Source organism: Psilocybe cubensis, chromosome 9 (genome assembly GCF_017499595.1).
Source record: "Psilocybe cubensis strain MGC-MH-2018 chromosome 9, whole genome shotgun sequence".
Lineage (NCBI taxonomy): Eukaryota > Fungi > Basidiomycota > Agaricomycetes > Agaricales > Agrocybaceae > Psilocybe > Psilocybe cubensis.
The window spans coordinates 454,852-476,411 of record NC_063007.1 but is presented as its reverse complement, the minus strand read 5'-3'; the positions used below and the strand labels follow the sequence as shown (position 1 = coordinate 476,411).

Here is a 21,560-nt window from a genome sequence, read left to right as displayed (position 1 = left end):
TAGACGTCCCGAGCAGAGCAGAGTATAGTATAGTAGAGTAGAGTAAAAGCAAAGCAAAGCAACACAGTAAGTAACCTTTTTTTTGTTGATCAGTGGCATACTTTGAATTTGGGGGGGATGAATTCCATTTGATGACTTTTTAACTTTTTCTTCAAGTCTAATTCTTCAAAAGTTCAAACGTTCAACGTTCAAGCTCAACTTAAATGAAATTAAACTAACTTATTCATGGACTGTGAGGTGACGTAGCGTGATTAGTATACTATCTTAAAACTGTTAGATGTGCACAATGAAGCAGAGGCAGAGGCAGAGGCAGAGGCAGATCATTGTCGATCATTTATCGAGCATTGGACTCAACTTGCATTAATTTAAATTGACTGTCATCTCACCCTCACCCTCACCCTCATAACCCTCATCTCCATCCCCATTTCTTGCAGTATCATTAATCAACGATCGACATAGCATCGACTGTAATGATCACACCCTCCCACACGCACCTAGACCTCATTAAATTCCCAAACACCTGAACTCAAAGTCCCGAACGCACCCTCGAACCCTCAAGCCACCAGATAGACCCCAAACCCAAACTCTCGGCCTCTCCCTCTCGCTTCAAAAGAAAAATTTTGACAGCTGATCTGCACACTTGTTCCGACAAGGAATGGAAGCGTGAGCGTGTCGCTGTCGCCTTCGAGCCTTCGAGCCTTCAAGCCTCAAGCTGATCAGATCAGCATTTCTAGGAAGCTCGCAGCTCGAAGCTCGAAGCTCGACGCTCGGAGTCGGAGATCGCGAGGTACCGCTGCTGCAAGTGCACCGTCAATTAAAGTATCTCTCACTCCCCGCACCCAGCACCAAAAGAAGAAAAAGAAAAAGAAAAAAAAAAAAAAAAAAAGGTGTGCAAAATGTATTGCAACTTGCAAAGCAAAAGATCAGATTAGATTAGATTCGAGGGAGATCGGGTCTGGCTTTGGCTTTGGCTTTACACCGTCCGAGTCGATATTTAAAGCGTAAGAAAGAATTAACAACTTGAAACCCATCTGCCCTTTTTTTTTCTCCCTGCGCTTCACCTTCGCGGTTGTCCAACGACCGTGCTAGTGAATAGTGCATAATTCGTGAACCAATCAAGGAACGAAGCAAGCTAGCCTGATTCCGGCTAGGTAAATAGTAAAACGTCTGAACGCTCTGTAACAGTGTAATTAAATCTAATGATTAACTATCTGCCTACTCGCTCGCTCGCTCGCACGAAGCGAAGCGAAGTGATATATTTCTGGTCTATAACCCGATAACCATATTGAATTCAATGCCCTAGACGCTCAATCACGGCGGATAGTGGTTAAAGTTAAAACTAGAACTCACACAACACATGGATCTGACTCAGGTTAGACTGAGCTTGAGCTCACGCCTCGCACACGCCCATCGTTCTTCTCCAGTCACCCAAGTCCCACTGCCCAACCAACCCTCATAAGTATAACTAACTAAGTATAACCACAACTTTTGATCTCAACTCCGAGTCGGATGTGGCGCCCTGCCGTGGGTGCCAGTGCCAGTGGCATCGGCTCGCTCCCCACCTTGAATCTTATCCACCAAAAAAATCAAGTTACCGATGAATCAATGATGCATGACGGGCCTACGTTTGTATTGTATACATCTATCAATGTATCATTTCTGCCTCTGATGGGTACGTGTGAGAGCGGTTCTGGCTCTGGCTGGTTCATCGCAAGGGGGTCCCCGTTACCCATGGCCAACACCCGCTCTGAAAATGGCCGGTGTGTGCATACATCATCTATGATGCACTTTTGCTCGCTTGTGCCCCCGCCGCATGATGCCGCCTGCCAATGCCGTTGACAAACACCGCGTTGCGCACGCACTAGTACTGGCATTCGCGAATCGCCCCGGACGGCCACAGGCCCGCACGTAGGAAATAGAACGCGGAGTGGGTATATCACAAATACAGTCCATATGCATGATCATTGATTCCTGATTACTGATCAATCATTACTGTAGTGTAATGTAATGTATATCAGTGCTTTGAAGCTTGAACGACTGACAGCTTCTTCGCCTTGCAATTGAAAGGTTCCAGGAAAGAAAGAACTTGAATAATACAGATGCCGGCATAGTCTGAATCTGCCCTATGCCGTCGTGCGGACCTTGATGCACCAACCAAGTTGGTTGGGTTGTGTGGTAAGCACATGCCCCATGTAGAAAGAAACTCTGTGGTGCCTATGCACGGCCGACTCCAGGACCAGAGGGACTCTGATGTTCGGAATCGCCCGTGCGGGTTTACATCTGAATTCAATAAAAGTGCGTTTAAATTCACATTCTAGTTCTACCATGGAGACGCTGGAAGTAAGGTACGCTACTCTACACTACGCAACATACGAGCAAAACTCTATGTCACATACCGATACGAAATGATTGGCTGTCTGCGCCTCCCCTCCACAATCCCGGGTCAACGTCCAAAACGTAAGAGCTAACGTACACCGCGTGCCTAATATAGGGTGCCAAGAAACGTTACGCCACAGTTTTTCTTTTCTCTCAATTGAAACCATGAGCACAACACGCAAATGGCACGCTTCGGCAAATTAGCGACACAAGACGGTTGTATTGACTCCCCCATCAATCCATTCTGAGCATTTACCGACTCCGTATCCCCGTAACACCGTCTGTAGCCTAAGGCTTCACAGAAATGGCAGCGCTGTATAATACAATTCAATGGCAATGGCCATGGTATTGTATGTCGTAGTAGTCAGCTCGACCAAAGGTTATTTGACTGGTGAGCGGTCCAGGATGTACGCTGCGAAGTCTCTCGTTGGCTGTGCCCTCCGATATACCTGTCACTGGCAAATACGCCAACCAGAGAGAAAATGTCAAGGGTGCTCAGAGATTAACCATGGACGGTAGCATAGGGAACCGACCCGACAGATTCGGGATGGGATAGCTCACGTCAGATATGCGTTATGCATGCACAGTGCATCCAATTCCAGCGCCAGCGCTGCGCGATTGAGCATAAGCAGCAGTTCCGAAGTACAGTACTTAGGTGTTAGGTGCCTTTCCCGACTTGCCGGTCTGACCGTCTCACCTACTGCACGCTATTAATACTACGCTTTCGAAAGGGTATGGTGAGAAAGTTATACAATGCGCACTCTCAACAGCGCAAAAACGGGATACGGGTCGATTTAATAATACCAGCCATTATCGCTGTCCGCAAAACTGCTAGAAAGCGAGAGTAGCGATATCACTGACACACCCGAGTTCCGCGAGAATAGGAACATTGCCACAGCATCAAGATGCATTTTAGCCAGCGTAGCATAAACCGACACGTCAGCGCTTGAGCACGCAAAGATGAGCGAAGCCAGTCCATACATGTGCTGTGCAGGTACACAAAGATAGTGAGCGCCTCGGCCTAGTCCTGTAAAAATGCAGATTTGACAACACCTATAAAAAGGCCAATTAGCGGACTGCCAGCAGCGGACGAATGGACGGAGAAACCGATCTTGAGTTCGACCTTCGAGCGAATTACTATGTGTACGCTTTTCTTTCGGGTGACCTGGTCCGGAGGATGCTCTTTATTTTAGGGTGAGCCGAGAAGGCGCGAAGGCTGGTTTGCTCTGCTGTGGTTTTCTGCTACAACGAATATCCGAAGGCGAAAGCCACGCCTGTTGTTAATCACCAACAAAGAATGCAAAGTATAGTCATCTTCGGCTACAGCACCAAGTCCACACCATCTTATCAATAACCTTGACGCCATAGGAATAAGAAGAAAGCATAAATGACATAAGAATGCATATCGTGGTGGAGAGAAAGCATATGAAAGGAATGAAAACAATTGGAATAGAAAGATGAAAGAATTCCAGAATATGGATGAGAAGCCTTGTCAGTGAGAGTTTTCTCTTTCCCAAAGGCTTGAGCGTTACGGTCGGACCCGCATAATCTATTCTTGCTAGATTATTGCTTTCCTATTCAGTGCATTTTCTTTCTTATTCCCTCCCATGAAATCGCCTCAGAATGACGGCCGGAAATCTGCATATAAACTCTGGATATATAACAGATGAGAAAATTACACAACGTATCGCTCTCTGGTACCAGGGAAGTCGTAGAAACAGAATACCGTTTCATCCGTTGTGTTTGAAGGACAATGGTCCCTTGATAAATGGTTTGGCTTTCAAGCAGCTCAGGGTCATACTAAAGAAGGTAGGTAAGTATCGCAAAGTCAGTGCCTGAGATCCCGGCGGCCCACCATGGCAATGGAAGGAGACACTAACGTCAACTACCACCAAGCTGTGTCCGGACCGCCTATCGACCAAATATACAGGTTCCGTAGAAACGAGGGTAAAGTACTCTGAGAATCTCTTCGTGCGAATACGTGGTAAAGTCTGCGTTGCAAAAGGTATGGATCATCAACGTCAAGGAGACTACGACCAACCTCGAAATGACAGACATATACCGAATGCCTGGCACAAATAGAGTTTAGATAGAAAGATGAAAGAGATGGGAGAAAGTGATAACACAACACACATATCTGTGCTTCTTGGTGCACACATCACTGCCATGGTACAGCTGGCGTTTACGACAAAAAAGGTTTGAAGAGGTTCTGTTGCGACTATCCAATTAGTAAGGAGGCCCCTAGTCCTTTTCTTACAGGACAGGAGCCCGACAGCCCTGAGGATGATGACAACGACATATTACTCGTCCATACTCTCCGGCGTGCTTTGCGTAGAACATTCATTTCCTTACAGATTAAAGGCCGTTGGAGGATGACTATCAAGGTAGCCTCACGGATCTGCATTGAACTTACCACGGAGTCCCGGAGGTCGTTCAGGTCTAGAGAAGACCTACTCGGATATTTTGCGGAAAGGTGCTTTTCAGATGTTCGATGGAGAAGTCCCTAGTAGAGTTTGCGTTCTAACTCTCCTAACTCGCCTTTCGTATGCATGCGGTAGTCGCGGTAACCGGCAACCGTATTGCATCCAATTGACTTTCAAGGCCAAGAGTAGCCCACACGTACCCCGGACACTCCCACTTTCTTGTCGGTGCCGAGATTAGTATATTGATATTTGATTTTCTTCCGAATCGAACCGCCATGAATACCGGATGAACCGAGTTGATTCGGTTGATTTGATAATCAGGCATCGATCGCTATGAAAGCAATGAGCGCCATGATTAAATCTTGCCGAACCTCATGTACCCATCCAGCCTTTGAGAATTCGTTGAGAGCCTGACACAGAGCCAGCAAGTATTCATATAGCTCTAATGAAAGTTCAAGAAACCTCGAGAGGCCTAGCCCAAGTGAGTTCAAGGCAGAATAGTTTATGATTTTCGAAGTTGGAAGGGGTATGACTGGGAAACGGGGATTAAATGATCAATTCCATGATCTTTACCCACCCCGCAATCAGAAGAAAGCAGAAAGATTCTTCTATTTTCTGAATGTCGCACCGCGGCAAGAGTGATGACAAACTGTGGGGAAATGTATACACTCACCACGTAAATATGTCATCCACTTCTCGTCAAGGAAGGTTCAAGAAGCAGCACAACCGGCCCCTTTGTGGCGGCGGCCTACAAACAACGAGCCGTCCACTCATCAACCAAGTCGGAATGCCAAGCAGTGAAGGGATATCCTGACGATAAACACATGTTTCCGGTGGTCGGTCTAAGGAAGTCCTCCTATTTGGTCCTCCTAGAAAACAGCGCACCAGACTCAACATCTCTTTACAGAGAACAACCGGGCATATAGGAGTCTATAGATCTCATACTGTTCATATCTTTCTCGGGACTTCATCCCCAAATACGGATAGAGAGAGACGGTGGAACCAACCAATTTACTTCAATTTGATTTCGAAAACGCCATGAAGAGATGCGGGGTTAGGCTGTGTGAATGTGGGGTAAACCCACCGTGCCCTGAGCCCTGAAGATTGCCTGATTTTCAAAAATGGACTGGGGAACATGGAACGTGCACGTCAAAGTACGCAGAATCTCCGCACGACATTATTATGCCGTGTCAATGCGACTAGAGCGAAGTATTTGTGAGGAATAAAATACCATTTCGGAAGGCGCCGCATTGCACGAATAAATGTTGCTCATTGGAGACTCGCAGTCCACAAAATCAACCGTCATATCGCAGAAGGAGTAGGAGGAATGATAATGGATTTAGGGAGAAAATGAGGGCTATCAAAAGTGCAGTTAGCCAGGAGAGTAATACGGAGCTGCGAAACGTCTACCTAACGCCGTAAAACGTTCAACACCCATTGCGACATTTTGGGCATTAGGGTTCCGTGAAAGGCATATCGGATTTGTTCGGTGAAACCATAGACCTCAAGGAACTTGTTGCGAAAGACTCGAAAGACCCCCGAAGATAGAATGATTCGAAGAAGCATACCGCCAATAGATTCTCCACTTACAAGGTATGACTCAAGCTCAATAACATCATTATTTCATGCCTCATACATGAGTGCTCTCGATAGCAAAAATGTAGACTCACTTTTAACGAACTACTCCCATCCCCATCGGCTCCCTCTCCGTCCTCAATGCCCACTTTCTTAAGCTTCGCTGATCTATATCTTTCTCAACACTGAGTATAGACCAAAGATCCGGTGAACGTGAGAAGTTGGTAAAGAGGAAGGACGGTGGAAAAGACCCCAGAGACCATCGAGTCCAAGGACAAAGGAGCCGTCGTGGACTATCCATCTTTCCTTTCCACGACGCGCGATGACGGCGAGATTAAACGGGCGTGTCTGGTCAAACCGTATTGGGACGACGAAAGCTTGATGAGCCGGTCATTAATAGACTGTCTCGGACCGAATGATCGCGTAGGAGACAAGCACCACTACAAAAACGAGAGTAGACAAAGGACTGCCTGTAGTAGTCTTGACGGGGGGTAACGAGAGAGAAAAGGAGAGAGTAGGAACAGAAACACAGTTGACTCCATCCTTTATAGCGACTGAGAATGCAGGCTGCCTGCTCATCCCAGCACCTGACGGTCAAATGGTCACGGCGGCTGATCACCTGCGCAACAATCACTCACCTGCACAAGTCATGAGCTCAAACATGCGACCTCGATCTATTGAAACGTTTTTCTGGGGAATATTTTCGCTCCCGACCTCCGAAGATATGGAATTTTCAAGCCCATTTGTTAAGCTTTGACTGGAAAATGACTTCTGGGCTGGAAATGAAACGGCTTCACCAAGACTCGTGTACGTTGCGTGTACGTCACTAGGCTATCGAGGTTAGGTTTCTGGGGAAGAGAGTGTCGTTAGAAGATTAGGCTGTCTGCTTGCTAGGTCTGAACGTCGAACGAGACGAGATGAGTCTGTTGAGTGAGTTTCAAGTTGAACATTGACCTCGAAGGCCGTTTGCCGCCTTTTCTGTCGGAGAACGAAATTTCTCACTATAACATGACTTGAAGCCGCTAATGCCGAAACAATTTTCTTTCGTCGGGGGCATACATTTTTTCGGCTGGATTGCACGGAGAATACCTATCCACAGACGCATGGAACGGAAGATGGATACCTCTCAGCTGACGGATCCAGACTCCATTCTTACATGAAGAGACATATGCGGCATCAAATCCAGTTGAAACCTCTGTGGAGCTTCACCAAAGTCGCTGCCATTGCCATAGTAATAAAAATCCTCACTGGCTATAACTTTTGTCGGTGCTTTCTAGGATAATCGAGAGAACAATCCCCCCCTTGGTATCCGATGACATAGGATTGAGTGAATCGCACGCATTGCAGATGCCAACATCCATCCGCCAACGGCGGCTGTGCTGAGAAATATCTAGACAACTAGAATGTACGACTTGATCGGCTAGACTAAAGTGGTGGCGATTACTGTGTGCAGTAAGTGTGTTAATTGGCAGTACCTTCATAGGACCCCCGGTAATGACAGAAAAGGCTTGATCCCAAGACCGAGAATTTGTCCGGACAGATTTTGTGAATTTTTGTCCGGATTGCACCTGGCCTCGAAAAAAATTTCGGTTTTGGTCCGGACAACCAAAATTTTTGGTACCCTGCCTATTTCTGGTCAATTTTTGTCCGGATGGCGTCCCCTGGCCTGCTTTTTCGTCTCCTGGCCTAATTTTTCGCCCCCCGGCTTACTTTTTTGCCCCTCTAGGAGGCTTAAATCGCATTGACAACATATGTATACAATTTAAATAAAAGAAATGTACTGTAACGTAACATATAATACATTTTCGTAAAGATGAAAGTATCATACAGCTGGCGAACGCTTGTTGTATGTCTCGAGACTCGAGAACCCTAACAATTGACCCGAGTCCCTCTCGCAATGATTTGAAGCGTCCAAAATCTGCGGGCGACAATTCAATCGAAGTTGGGGCTGGCTCTAGTGGCACGAATGCGCTTGACTTGATAGTAGAAAGAAATTGAATCGATGGGATTAGAACAACACCGCATTGATCCTACGTTACAAGAATATGAAATACTAGCCACAAAATGTAAAAAAACGAACTCAAAAATCAACCACACTAGGATTCAAACGGGCATCATAATTAAGAGAGGTCACTAAAAATTCACTGGCACCACCAACTACTACACCACAAGGCTGACAATCATTCGACCAAATTTGTCTGGACAACAGCTCTAGCATACCTCCAAAATCTTGAAATTTGTCTGGACCAGAACAATTTTTTGTACCCTACCTTTTGACATGTTTTGTCGCTTTTTTGTCCGGATGGTACCTTGCCTTATGCTCAAAATTGCCCAAAATTTGTCCGGATAGGGATCTGGGCTCCTCCCTCATTACCGGGGGTCCTACCTTCATGTACCTGTATATTCAAATAACTCTTTCGGACGACCATCAATTATAAGGCTAATCACCGACGCCATCAAGGTATGTATTGCGATTTCAATAATAGATATACATATTCAGAGGACGATAGCGCGTTGGCACAGCCATATACGTATAAATAAAAAAGATAAGCCCTCTGCGGCTCTGCCACACCAGTTACAGAACGAACGACTTCACCTACCATTGACTGCTAATAATCCATCTTCCGATCAGTCTTCACATGCCACATAACATCCTTGTAATTGGTGGATCTCGTCATATTGGGTATTACACCTCGCTACGATTCTTGGGTATGCTGCTAATTGTCACTTATCCTCTGTACTAAAGGTACCCACATAGATGCTGGAGCAAATGTTACCTTCCTTATGAGATCACCACAGGCATTTGATAGCGACGAGTCAATCCAAAAGTATATGAAATCAGGAAGCGTTAACCTAGTTAGAGGGGACGGTCTTGTGGCAAAAGATGTTCAAAGAGCATGGATTGAAGCTACGAAAGAGGCTGCAGTCGATTTAGTGTTGTTCACTGTCGGATTTAGTAAGTGTCAGTGCTGCAAATTGTTACATATCCATCTTTAACCCGCCGTTCCCCACGCTCAGCTGGTAATCCAAAGTTTCAGTTCACGAAAGGCTTCGTGATACATCCCAATAATCTTGTGACGCAGTGTTTGCTGAATGTGCTCTGCGAGATGCCCAAGACCTCCTCTTTGCCAAAGATTGTCACATTATCAGCTTCAGGAGTTAGCCGATCTTCTCGTGCCAAAGTTCCATTCGCATTGAGGCCTGTGTATGGGTATCTCATACAAAACCCTCTGCAGGACAAGTTGGGCATGGAGCGCATAATATATCACTGCTCTGGATGGGACTGGAATACAGAGGACGGAGAACCAGGGGAAGACATCATGGGTAAAGACTGGAAGCACCGCGAAGGCTTGCCTAGTCCCGGAACGCTACAGAACGCTATGATCGTTAGAGGGGCCATGTTCAACGATGGGGAGTGTCGCGCAGATTCACCAGAAAATAGGCAACCTTATAGGGCTGGAGAAGGAGAAGTTGGAGGATATTTCATCTCACGCAAAGATGTAGCACACTTTATCTTCGAGGCTGTGACCAAAAATTGGGAAAAGTATGGAAATAAACAAGTCAGTATAGCTTACTAGTTATTTTAGATTCCATTTCTGTGGACAGATATACGATATGGTCTGATCTAATCACACTTGAGTGTTTTACTTTTAACAATGTATTGAGTTTACAATGTTTCGGAATGAACGTCTTATACCGTTTGCGCCTCCTACCCCTAGCGTATGAGCGCCTGTGAGGGAGGGGGACTGTGGGGATGCTGTATGGTCATCAAAGGCACTTTGACGAAGAATTCGGTTTGTTGGAGATTCGAGTTGAATTGAGTTGGAGTCGGCTCCGCCTGTTGAAAGGGCTCCGCTTGTTCGGCTTTGAAGTTGCCGAATAAACCTGATTGGCCGAAGTTGTTCTCATGATCACGAAAGCTTGGTAAAATTAAACAGTGATTTGTGTCGAGCAAGTCGGCGGCGAGGTTCTCGGATTTCGAGTCTCGACACCGACCATATACCCCTCATATACCCCGGCGAGGGCGATTCCAAAGACTTCACAGATTCTCGAACAACTTTTCTGTGCCAACATCCCGGGCTGCACGCCTTATAGTTGACCGGAGAAGTTGTGGATATCTAAGCGGATTAGAGGAGAGGACGACAAGACAGCGACCTAACACGGACACAATGTCAGGAAAGACACCTGCAAAGTCGGTGCAATTTTCGATCTCTGGGCCACCTTCGGAAGCATCTTCGAGAGCGTCGTCGCCAGCTCCCACGCACTCCAGGGAGACCAGCTACCAAAATGGCGTGACACACGATCTCGACGTCCAGAGTTTAAAACAAAGGTTTCTCACCAACGATGTAACGCCAGGTCTGCAGGGAAAGGACGTCTATGACTCAACTTTGTCATGGTGGCGGGCAGGCATACGCCGCAAATTGGTCGCGACAGTGCAGTGGGAATCGTGGATCATTGCAGCAATGCAGGTGAATCATTTCTTGTCCAACATGAGGGTAGTTGATACTAAACCTTTGGAATTGTTAGGAAAAAATTCGCACTCCATGGCTAGACGCATATTTTGTCTATAGCTCAATTCTGGGGACTCATACTTTCTTCATGATCCTACTACCTGCTCTTTTCTTTTTCGGATATGACGAGACGGGTCGAGCGTGAGCTTTGATATTAATTATCCACTTCTCTACTTGTAGCTGACCTTTTTACAGCCTCCTCGCCATTCTTGGACTTGGAATATATGGATCATCCGTCATCAAGGATTTGTTCTGTTCACCTCGACCATTTGCCCCCCCTGTAACACGCTTAAGTGCGCAAAAGTTTCTCTCATGACTTATTTTATCTCACCAATTTACGTCAGCTATTGGTTCTCACCATTTGGAATACGGATTCCCCTCAACACACTCAACGAACAGCGTTTCCATTGCACTAATTTTCTTCGCCCATGTACACCGCCTAGCCTCCACGCCTATACCCAGTTCCCAAACGATTATATCCACCATTACGAATGGCACATCCACGATAATAAATTCAAGCGACACGACTGAATACATGATATCTCCACGACTTTATTACTTTATCAACTTCATTCTCTTCATTTACGCATTCTCAGTCGTTTTCGGGAGACTGTACACCGCGATGCACTCCTTTACTGATTGCATAACGGGAATCCTTCTTGGTGCGGGGATATGGTGGGCACATACTGACTGGGCAGGTGCACCCTATCTTCTCGAACCCAGCAACCCCCTCAACGCGCTTTGCGCGTTCTTAGGCTTCGGGACCCTGCAGCCTTCTGGTGCACTTCTTGTTTTCATGGGGCAGGGACTCGCCGCAGGAAAATGGATCGAAAAGTGGATCCAGTATGGCGGCTGGGAAGTACCTCTCATTCTTATCCCGCTGTGTCTCTTCGCAGTACACGTTCACCCCCAGCCGGTGGACGACTGCCCCTGCTTCGAAGATGCCATCGCCATTTTGAGCGTCGTGCTCGGTTCCCTCGTATCGCGCTGGGCCGTGTGCTACAGCCAAGCTGGCATGGACCTCGTCAAGAACGTCATTATGCCCGGCAGCGGGTGGATATTAGAAGCAGGCCAATGGGTTCAAGTGGAGCGAGAATGGAACGATGTTTTGGTGTGGTGGACATTCGCTGCCATAAAAATGTCTTTCGGTACGTTGTCCATCTCATTTTCCAATTCCCACACACCTCCAACTACGAACGCAACTAACCCAATATTCAGGAATTCTTGTCATCTTCGTATGGCGGCTCCTCGCCAAATCAGCTCTGCACATCATCCTGCCCCCAACGTTCCGCCTCCTCGCACGCGCGTTCCAACTTCCGCATCGCCGCTTCTACACACCAGCCACCGAGTACAAGTCCGTGCCGTCCGAGTTCCACTCCTCCGCTGACGGAGGTGGATTCGAGCTACACCCTATTCCCAGTGTGATCGACCTCCCAAGTGCTGGAAACGTCGGCATCGAAATAGGCGGCATCGGAAGCGGTGTTGAGGGACACTCGGGAAGCCGCACAGTGATGGCGAAAGACCTCAAAATGCGCTCTGGCAACGGGCACAGAAATGCGAACGGAGCCGCAAACGGAAATGCCCACCCATCCAATGAAAAGGCGTTTAATGGCAAGGCAGGTGTCGGGGCGCACCGGACAGATAAGGAGAGTACGGGCAAGGATGGACAACCTGATGATGTCCGACATTATGATGCGGATGGTGCGTATGATATGCTCTTTCGTCGCCTTCATGTTGCTGACGTTTTTCGTGCATCTTCAGTCCTTACAAAGGTGATCGTGTACGCTGGTATTGCAGTCATTGCATGCGAAGTCCTCCCTCTCGCTTTCGACCTGTTTGGTTGGGGTGTTGGCTCTCATGTTACAATCTTGTAATTGACGATCGAAAGCACGAAAACGCACGGACATACATTTGGTTTTGGGATTATATGAGGGGATTGTTGGTTATTTTTATAATACGACTATTAATGCATTATTAATGTTATGGCACGACTTCGGATTACTTCGTCACTGTGACTAAGTCAAAAGGTTGTAAAATTTTGGTGGAGTCTTAAAGTTATGGAAGGGAAGAATTTGCAAAAGAAAAGTTACAGTAGCCCACCGCGAGGGTCGAACTCGCAGCCTTCAGATTTTATATGCCCAATGCCTTAGACTTAAGAGTCTGACGCTCTATCCGATTGAGCTAGGCGGGCAGTAATTAAAAGTATGTTTAAAATAATATAATCATTTTAACATTATGACAGACCAAAGCTTTCGAGCGCATTGCAACTTGCTTAATTGCTAGGAGCTGCGAGCGAGAAATTCAGACAAAAGGCAATGTGTAAAAGAGCACCAAGAGATATGTTTTAAAAACATGTTATTGATTCAAGTATTGATAGTAAGTAAACAAGGTAAAGAAAAAAAAACTAATTGCTACAGTGTTGTGGAGTCGATTGGAGTACTATATAAAAAGGAGGTGCAGTGCATAGCGTAATTATACAAAAAATGATGGCAGGGTGATGGAAGAGTATAGCAAATAATATAGCAATGGATCGTCATGATTGAGAAAATGCAAGTTGAGTGGTTGAGTTGGTTGTGCAAAAAAGAAGGGAAGGAACGACAGGAACAAAATGAAGTCTAAAAATGATGATGTTGGATAAATAATCGTGTGCGTGGTGATTAGATGAATGCAAGGGAGAGCAAGAGTCAAAAGAAAAAAAGGAAAACAAGACAGAGTGATTAAACGAATGTTGTAGGACGCATTGGTCGATAATTTTCATGTTGGATAAGATGGCAGAGGGTTGGGATGAGGTAAAGAGCAGTCGTTTCAGGCCGTGCTCTTCATGAGCATATCGCTTCTTAGGAACATCTCGATCGGAATGGGTTTCCTCCTCAACCCCGAACTCGAAGTGCTGGACGAACTGTCCTCGCTGCCAACATCGCTAACAGTCGAGACACTACCTCTCCTCCTCACACCACCCCCGTACCCAATGATCATCACATCTGAGCTAGTACCTCTGAAATGACCACGGGAGCTGGGGGACGCAGAAGGTGGGGGGCTCACAGCGTACCCGCGGCTCGACTTCCTCGGCGTCATGAGCGAGAACGGGGACGTCGGTGTAGGCGGTACCTTTTTGTTCGACTGCGCGCTTCCACGCTTGCCGCTCTTCGAGGGCGATTGGCCGCCGCCGAAGTACAGGCGCAATTTGGAGGCGGACGCGCGGTGTTCGTGTTCCTCGCGCACGGAGCCGAGGGTGGATGAGCTCCATTTCGACTTGAGGATCTTCTCTTCGTTAAAGAGCGGGCGTTTTGCGGTGTTGGAGGAGGGGACGGCAAGGAAATAGTCGTTGGAGTGTGAGGTAACGGAAGGGGATGGAGAGAAAGAAAATGAGGAAGAGGATGAGGGAGAAAATACGTCGTCCACAACGATCTCCTGTTCAGGTTCGGGTGTAGGTTCGGGTGTAGGTGCAGGTTGTTGCTCTTCAATAGAGATAGTCGGCAAGTCGACTTGAGTTTCCTCCTGCACGCGAAGTTTCTCCAGTCCCAAAGCGATGTCAGCTTCCAAATCGAAAGGCGTAGTGGGGAGAGAAAGAGGGAGCATCAACGAGTAATCGAGATCGAAAGTAATCTCTTGTCCGTCGAAGTGGTCCTCTTCCTCCTCAAAGGAAGGCTGCGAGTAGACTGAGGGGTCGGAGCCCGAGCTACCTGAGCTTTTGGGTTGCTCTGCGATTCCGTAGTCGAGGTCAATTTCATACATAGAAAAAGAGAAAGCGGACGAGGAGTCGTCCTCTTCAATTTCCGCCAAATCGAAATCTAATTCGCAATCAAGCGGAATGCTCATGCGAGGAGGTGGTCGGCGAATGCTGTGCGGCAGTGTTTTGTTGCAAGCTGGAGCAGAGGTCGGGGATGAAGTCCTTGAAGACATGGACGAAGGACGGGATGCCGTAGGTACTGGAGGTGGTGGGTACTTGGGAATACTGATCCTCCTGCTTTCCCTCTTAGAAGAGCGTTTGGGCTCTGCAGATGGAACGACCACGGACTCGCGTCTGGAGGCTGGAGTGGATGGAGTAGGTGGTAGGGCCTTCGAAATCCTGCGTTGGGACTTAGGGCTGGCAACGTCGATGTCCTCTGAAAGAAACATAGATTCCGGTCTCGCTTGTTGTATAGGGAACGACGATGGGGTTGGAGAGTAAAGAGACAAAAAATCAGAGAATTCGCGGTTGTACCACTCAGAGTCGGATTCGGGGTCAGAGTCGTAGGAGTATACGTCGTCCATAAACGCCGAGGTAAGCGAAGTCACTTGAGGCTCCTCTGAAGAGTCCTTGAAAGGCTCCAGAAGGGACGACGAAGACAGAGAAATCTCGTTAAATGGCGAACTTGGACGTGGATTGTGCTTGGCAATAACAAGAGGTTGGATTGCCGCGCGACGGGGGTTGAAAGAGCGAGAAGAAGTGGAAGATTCGTCGTCAGAGGAAGAAGGTGTAAGTGGCATATCTCCGTGTCGGGAGCAAGGACTGGAAGAAAGCGATGACATTGAGGGTGTGGGGGATTCGCAGCCTCCAAGACTAGACGGAGTAGGTGGGTGGGGAAATTTATACGCCACATTTGTAAATGTGAGGCTGAAGGAGTCTGGAGACTCTGATGAACTTGTTGGTGGTGAGGGGGCAGGACGGGGCGCGGACAGAAGCAGAGGCGAGAGCTCGATGTCGTCGTCATGGGTTGACTCACGGGCGATCCTAATGTCAGAAACATGGGCCATAGCGCGTCTGCGTTTTGCCTTAAGGCTGTGTGTAGAGCTGCTGCCAGATTTTGAACTCGATGACAGACTGAGCACGGGTGATGGTGATCTTGATGAAGTTCGAGTTTCGTCCTCCTCGAGAATGACGTTGAGCAACGGCTTATTTCTTATTGATGACTGGGTGAGTTTGCGAGATCGCAGTGTTCGTGCCTGTCTTTGTAGGAGGGCCTCCCGCGAAAAGACTATTTGAAGACTGATAAGCAAAAAGTTGGTTTTGAACAGAAGGTAAAGTGAGCTTACAACTCGTAGAAATGTTCGGATTCATGATAGTTCGTAGATTGAGCAGAAAATAGAGTCTATGGTACCTTCAAATGGATAGTCGTGACCAGGTGCTTTGGTAGCAGATGGTGTGAAGAGGTAAAAACGAAGAAGTCGGGCATTCCGAACGTTGTATATAAGTATAAGGACGCCATTGTCCGATTGTGAGCATCAGGAAACAAAGAGTAGTCTATTTTTGGTAGTCAAGCGGAGTTTGAATATGTTTAGTCATTGTTTCCCGCCATTGTTCCACGGTCCGTCATCTCTGTCTCCTGCCCTTGTGCTGTAAATGATGTTACCTCCTGGCGAGCCCGATACTACACGTGTGCCTTACTGACATACTTACCTTAGTTGCTGTTTATTTCTGGGTCGTCAGAGTCGATGGTCCCAGGTAGTCTTTCTGTGAAGCTTCCAAGCCTTGGACAATCCAAGCTCTTGAAGCTATACAAGTGGCGTGCTCTCTTTAAGAATCATGTACAAAAGCGTTTCTCATAAGAAACCATACATACAAAACCATTCCGCGATACGTAGTACTACGACTGGCCGGCTCATCTCACATTTACGGGTATTCGGTGATCAGTCTTAATCGGTAGACGCACTGCGGACATTCGGTGCTTCGTTTCGATGACGCAAAGAGCGTTGATCTCCCATTGTTCATTTATATAAAGCTAAAATAACTAATGCGCTTCTTTCCTCTGCGACCTAGATTGATTCTGACTATCTTATGATTCACATTGATGAAGCGCAAAATTGGCGGTTTTTAACAATATTTTTCGGCAACCTACGGCATCTGAAAATAAGACCAAAATGAACGTGGTTAATAACAAATAGACATTTGTTCCCAGATCTGCTGGATGTAGGTTAAATGTTTACGTAGATATTCTCTTACATTCAAGGCGTACACTACGATTGTTGTCGTCCATTCAGTGTGGGTCGTTGTGATTTGCCGCATGGTGTTTTACACTCCGCTTATATTTGTACAAAACACGGTGCCAAATATGGAGATTGAAATACAAATTTAGCATGATTACGGAATGAGTTCCCAGACCTAAAACCCGTCTTGCACTCTGGCAGGAGTCGGGGGCCAGGGGTCATGCTGATATCTACGTGGTGATATGGCTAATGAATTTCGATGGTGGTAAGATTTCCACGAGAAGACGCGAAAGCTTTCGTTAATTGGCTCGTTCAATTTTTTAATCAGCAGATCATAGTTTGACTGGTTTATATCATCCGTTTGTCCTATCACCGGTGTCAGATATCGAGTCGAGTCATGAAAACTGAAGATTCTGTTTCTCTCCATATCATGAGGCGAGGCTTCCAGGAGTATGACTACTGAATCGGATCTCAGGCGGTACATCACTGACAGATTTGTGTGAAGTAACTATTGTTCATTGCCCGTTCTCGGCTTTCCTTCATCATATCATATTTCAAGGCGTGTGCTAGAAATATCTGACTCGACTTGATATGAGTTTCTTAATAGCCACAACGTAAGGCTATAGGCCGCTGCTCAATAGCATATCTAAACAAGACTGAACGTGATGCGAAAAACGGAATACCCACGGATACACACACACAACAACGTAAGCTAATGACAACACATATCTTCCCACAGATAATCCTTGATCAAGAAGACTCTTCGAGCCAACGCTCAGTCCCTTTGTTCTTCAGTTTTTCGAACATGCTCCGAAACTTATACACAATTCAGGCATCTGAAGGATAATATATGAAGATTGAAAGCGGATTTCAATCAGAGTAGTTAAACGTTGGGAAGTGAACTGCTAAAAAATGCGCCACTGGATCGCGTTATCGCCTATACATAGCTGCGGCCTTGTGTGCAACCCTGTGGAAGAAGTCACGACTTGAGAAGTAATGAACAGTTTCTCATGATTAGTGTACCCAATTAATCAGAACACGCCCGGTTCAATGGATTGCAATGAACAGCCTGAGATTTTAGATACACACACACATCGATTGTGGTTTTTAGGAGACAGAAAGCACTTCTGAATTCTTCCCGCCACCCCAATACAAAAACTGTTCCAATGGCTCACCTCTACACCGTACCCGTCGTAGATGCTACACTAGACAACGGCTTCGCAGATAGCGACCATATATCTTCGACACACTTGCACCACCAAGAGAGTTCGTACGTGGATCGATGGGCCGACGTTGACGAATCATGTAAGCTGAACGTGCCATTGGGAAGCACTTGGGCGTCTTTCGCTGATTTAAAATGTATAATATCATAGCACCCCAGTATCAAGATGGTCTCAAGCTATTTCTCGAGTGTCTGGTTGAGCTAGATCAGCTAGACGCAAATTCTCCACTTAGATTGACAATGGAGGGCGGTGGTCCCCTTTTTATGTACCAACATCACCTGGAAGACCCCCAAGTTACCTTACCTTCTTCACGAAGACGCACACCAGAGCCAGGGGATGCGTATCATAGCTCGAGTGAATACTATTTCGAACGCACTTTTGCTACTTTCATGCTGACTTCACTTTGGTCGGTCCCATAGACAAATGTGCTATACCTCCCCCCACTGGTAGGCAGCTCAATGCCCTCACATCGTCAAGATTCCAATACCACGAACCAACCTTGACGTCGCCTGAAGGGCATAATTATAATGATCACCTGTCGGCTTCATTACCCATCGCGCCACTATCATATCCAACAGTATCAAAGTCTATGCCATTCTGGTCGATGTCGGAGGAATCTTCGTACCCAAGACCACCCTCCCTGCCCATCGATGACAGTCTGAGTAAGAGCAGTATGCCCTCTTGGTCCCGCTTATGGTTATTGACCAACGAGCAATTTACGACTAGACCAACCCGACTATTGGAATAAGACTGCCGTCAATGACATGCCTGGCAGCAAACCAGTTGACCCACCATACCAGCGGTAAGAGTCAAACCCTACTTAATACCATCATTATATGATGTACCTGTGTATTAACTCTCACATAGACAGCAGTTGCAATTGTTCATATCATTGTTCAACCCTCGGCGCGTAACATCAGTTCGCATGTAGGACTTAGGATACTAGGAGCCAGCTTGACGTCTAGGTGACGTCCGTACTCATAAACCGAAACAAAATTGTAGGCCTGGCAAGTAGGCTAAACAATTTCATTAGCGCCCAATTGATCTCAGCCGTCTTGCCTCCCACGGACGAAGACACGAAAAAAACAGTGAAGTAGCCCACCGCGAGGGTCGAACTCGCAGCCTTCAGATCGCCTGTTGCCTATAGACACTATAAGAGTCTGACGCTCTATCCGATTGAGCTAGGCGGGCGATGCTTGTGATCGAGACAGTCGCCACCCGCTCCCGGGCCAAAGGGCATGTGAAGGATCCAACGACGAACACAGATGTACCCGCACTGCATGCTACATTGATTACTACTATTGACGCTAGTGGAAATACCGTATATGTAGCCTCTTTTTAAATAAAGTACGGAACAGGTAGGCTCCATCTATCAGAGACAAAATCGACCTTGCGACGTGATCAGATGCAATCACCTCAAACAAGCTACATCGCAATATGAGTGACATGGCGATACTCGAGGATTTCCTCTCATTCTCCTTATCATTAGGATACACCGCCAGCACCTAACCGAGAATCTTTTACGTCAAATAAACCGCTCGATGTTCTCCCAGCATCCTGGATGCTAAATTTTCCTCAGAGATTTAACGAAGGGTTGGTCCAAGCTTATCTATCATAACAAGGGCATGTACTGCAGCAACTCTCTTTGTGACAGAGATACATCGATATGAATTCTCAATAACTAATAGGTCGCAAACAGATTATATATTCCTCGCGTTCGACGTGTCGTGGGCGGTTAGCTTACGATAATTCAATGGTATCTGCAAACAGGTCACCTGCAAGGCCATCGGGGTATCGGGGCAGGTCACCAACAACCAATTCCAGGTTTTGCGCACTCTGCCTGATTGATTTGATTTCTTCTGCTGTCAATTTGAAGTTGACTGCGCCTGCATTCTCTGATAAATACTGTAGAAAATTTATGTCAGGCTCCGTAGTAATGTCATAAGTGAGTGATCTCCATACCTTGACTGTCTTTGTCCCTGGGATAGGAATGATATCTTCTCCTTGAGCAAGAATCCACGCGAGTGTGACTTGTCCCGGCGTCGCATTGTGTGCTTTAGCAATGTCCTGTAGAACGTCGACGAGGCTTAAAATGTATGGGAAAGCCTCGTTGGAGAACCTGCAATGAAAGGCCGATTGGCCACCCGTACACTTATACAACTCAAACTATCGGACCTTGGGAGCTTCCTCCTCGAGTCATCAGGATGGAAGTCGTCTGGAGATTTCTAGTGAAATGTGATTAAGGAATGTTGGACGGTCGGAACAGAAAAATACATACATATGCACCGGTCAAAACACCCCTTCCCAATGGGGAGTAGGCTACGACAGCTACTCCAAGCTCGCGACACGTTTTCAGTAGCCCGTTTTTCTCCCCTTCTATATCGAGTGCAAAGGGAGAGTATTCGACCTCTACCGCCGTGATGGGATGTACAGCGTGCGCACGGCGAAGCGTTGCAGCTGAGCATTCAGATAGGCCTATGTATTTAACCTTCCCGGCTCTGCAGGTGTGATTGTAAGAGAGAGTGAGAGCGGTATTCGATATGAACGTACTTGACAAATTCCGCAAGTACTGCGACGGTTTTCTGGATAACATTCAGCAAAGTAATTGGTTTAAAGCACAGGGCGGAATCACCTCAATAGGAATGGTACGTTGAATGCGCTATATAACATCATCAATCTTAATTGATATAGCCCTTGAATATATAGCGGCTACTCACAGCAAGATAATAAAGGTCGATCGTGTCGACTCCCAAATTTTTCAACGAAGACTCTAACGCAGCTTTAAGAAATTCTGGGTCATTGTTTGTACCAGCACGAGTAAAGCCCCCTTTGGTCGCGATAAATATCTTATCTCGCTTTCCTGAATGCTTGAACCTAATTTCGATGTCAACACACAACGAATGCATCATGACCCAGTGAGCACGTACCATCTTCCGATCAACTCTTCGTTATCGCCATAATATGCAGCAGTGTCCCAGAATGTCGAACCTTCAGCCAGTGCAGCGTCAAAAAGCTATGCATCGCTCAAAATCAGTACATGACCCAGAATCAACGGCTTGATGGGGAACGGCCATACCTGAACCTTTCTTCATCACTATCCGGAGCACCATAAAATACAGATGCTCTCATAACTCCTAATCCGATGGCTGAGACCTGGTCGGCGCCTAACTTCCTTGACTGTGTGGTTATGGTCGTATTCAATGATGTTTATACGAATGGTTTGAGAGATTTGTTCTGCGTCTTTCGAAGATATTTGTTCCCTAGACTGCGCCTCAAGTATTAATACTGGCACCTAACTCTTGTTAACGACGAGTCACGACGGCATGGCCGACATGAGAATCCCCAAAACGCCCACAACTTGCGGATAAGCCTATGCGATAACCAGGGGGTCGCATAACCAGGGGGAAGCTCTTCAGAGAGTTTGACAAAATCAAGAGGCACTCCTGACGATGGAGATGTTGAGTAAACTATCCAATGTCATGAATCAAACTGTCCGTGTCGTGTCGGAGACCCGATACTTATCGCAGGCTTTGTAGAGTGTGCGG

At 46.8% G+C, this 21,560-nt stretch overlaps 4 protein-coding genes and 2 non-coding genes across 6 annotated transcripts; 2 read left to right on the top strand and 4 right to left on the bottom strand.

Annotated features, from left to right (window-relative positions):
• Positions 1-9,013: 9,013 nt before the first annotated feature.
• Positions 9,014-9,952, top strand: JR316_0009588 (Reductase pytE; the record flags this gene model as incomplete). The annotated part of the gene is made up of 3 exons (XM_047895285.1): positions 9,014-9,083; positions 9,133-9,330; positions 9,393-9,952. The coding sequence occupies 3 exons, from the start codon at positions 9,014-9,016 to the stop codon at positions 9,950-9,952; spliced, it is 828 nt and encodes a 275-aa protein (XP_047745004.1).
• A 591-nt stretch (positions 9,953-10,543) lies between these two features.
• Positions 10,544-12,759, top strand: JR316_0009587 (Dihydrosphingosine 1-phosphate phosphatase; the record flags this gene model as incomplete). Its single annotated transcript, XM_047895284.1, has 7 exons — positions 10,544-10,566; positions 10,615-10,843; positions 10,902-11,026; positions 11,081-11,178; positions 11,230-12,033; positions 12,104-12,586; positions 12,647-12,759. The coding sequence occupies 7 exons, from the start codon at positions 10,544-10,546 to the stop codon at positions 12,757-12,759; spliced, it is 1,875 nt and encodes a 624-aa protein (XP_047745003.1).
• A 219-nt stretch (positions 12,760-12,978) lies between these two features.
• On the bottom strand, positions 12,979-13,076 carry JR316_0009586. Its single transcript has one exon. It is a non-coding gene; the product is annotated as a tRNA-Lys (tRNA).
• A 614-nt stretch (positions 13,077-13,690) lies between these two features.
• JR316_0009585 (uncharacterized protein) lies at positions 13,691-15,926 on the bottom strand (the record flags this gene model as incomplete). Its single annotated transcript, XM_047895283.1, has 2 exons — positions 13,691-15,843; positions 15,902-15,926. The coding sequence occupies 2 exons, from the start codon at positions 15,924-15,926 to the stop codon at positions 13,691-13,693; spliced, it is 2,178 nt and encodes a 725-aa protein (XP_047745002.1).
• Positions 15,927-19,110: 3,184 nt separating this feature from the next.
• Positions 19,111-19,206, bottom strand: JR316_0009584. The gene has a single exon. It is a non-coding gene; the product is annotated as a tRNA-Lys (tRNA).
• A 549-nt stretch (positions 19,207-19,755) lies between these two features.
• Positions 19,756-20,921, bottom strand: JR316_0009583 (Aldo-keto reductase str7; the record flags this gene model as incomplete). Its single annotated transcript, XM_047895282.1, has 7 exons — positions 19,756-19,920; positions 19,978-20,134; positions 20,191-20,240; positions 20,294-20,513; positions 20,566-20,597; positions 20,648-20,674; positions 20,733-20,921. 7 exons carry the CDS (start codon positions 20,919-20,921, stop codon positions 19,756-19,758), a joined length of 840 nt encoding a protein of 279 aa, XP_047745001.1.
• Positions 20,922-21,560: the final 639 nt, after the last annotated feature.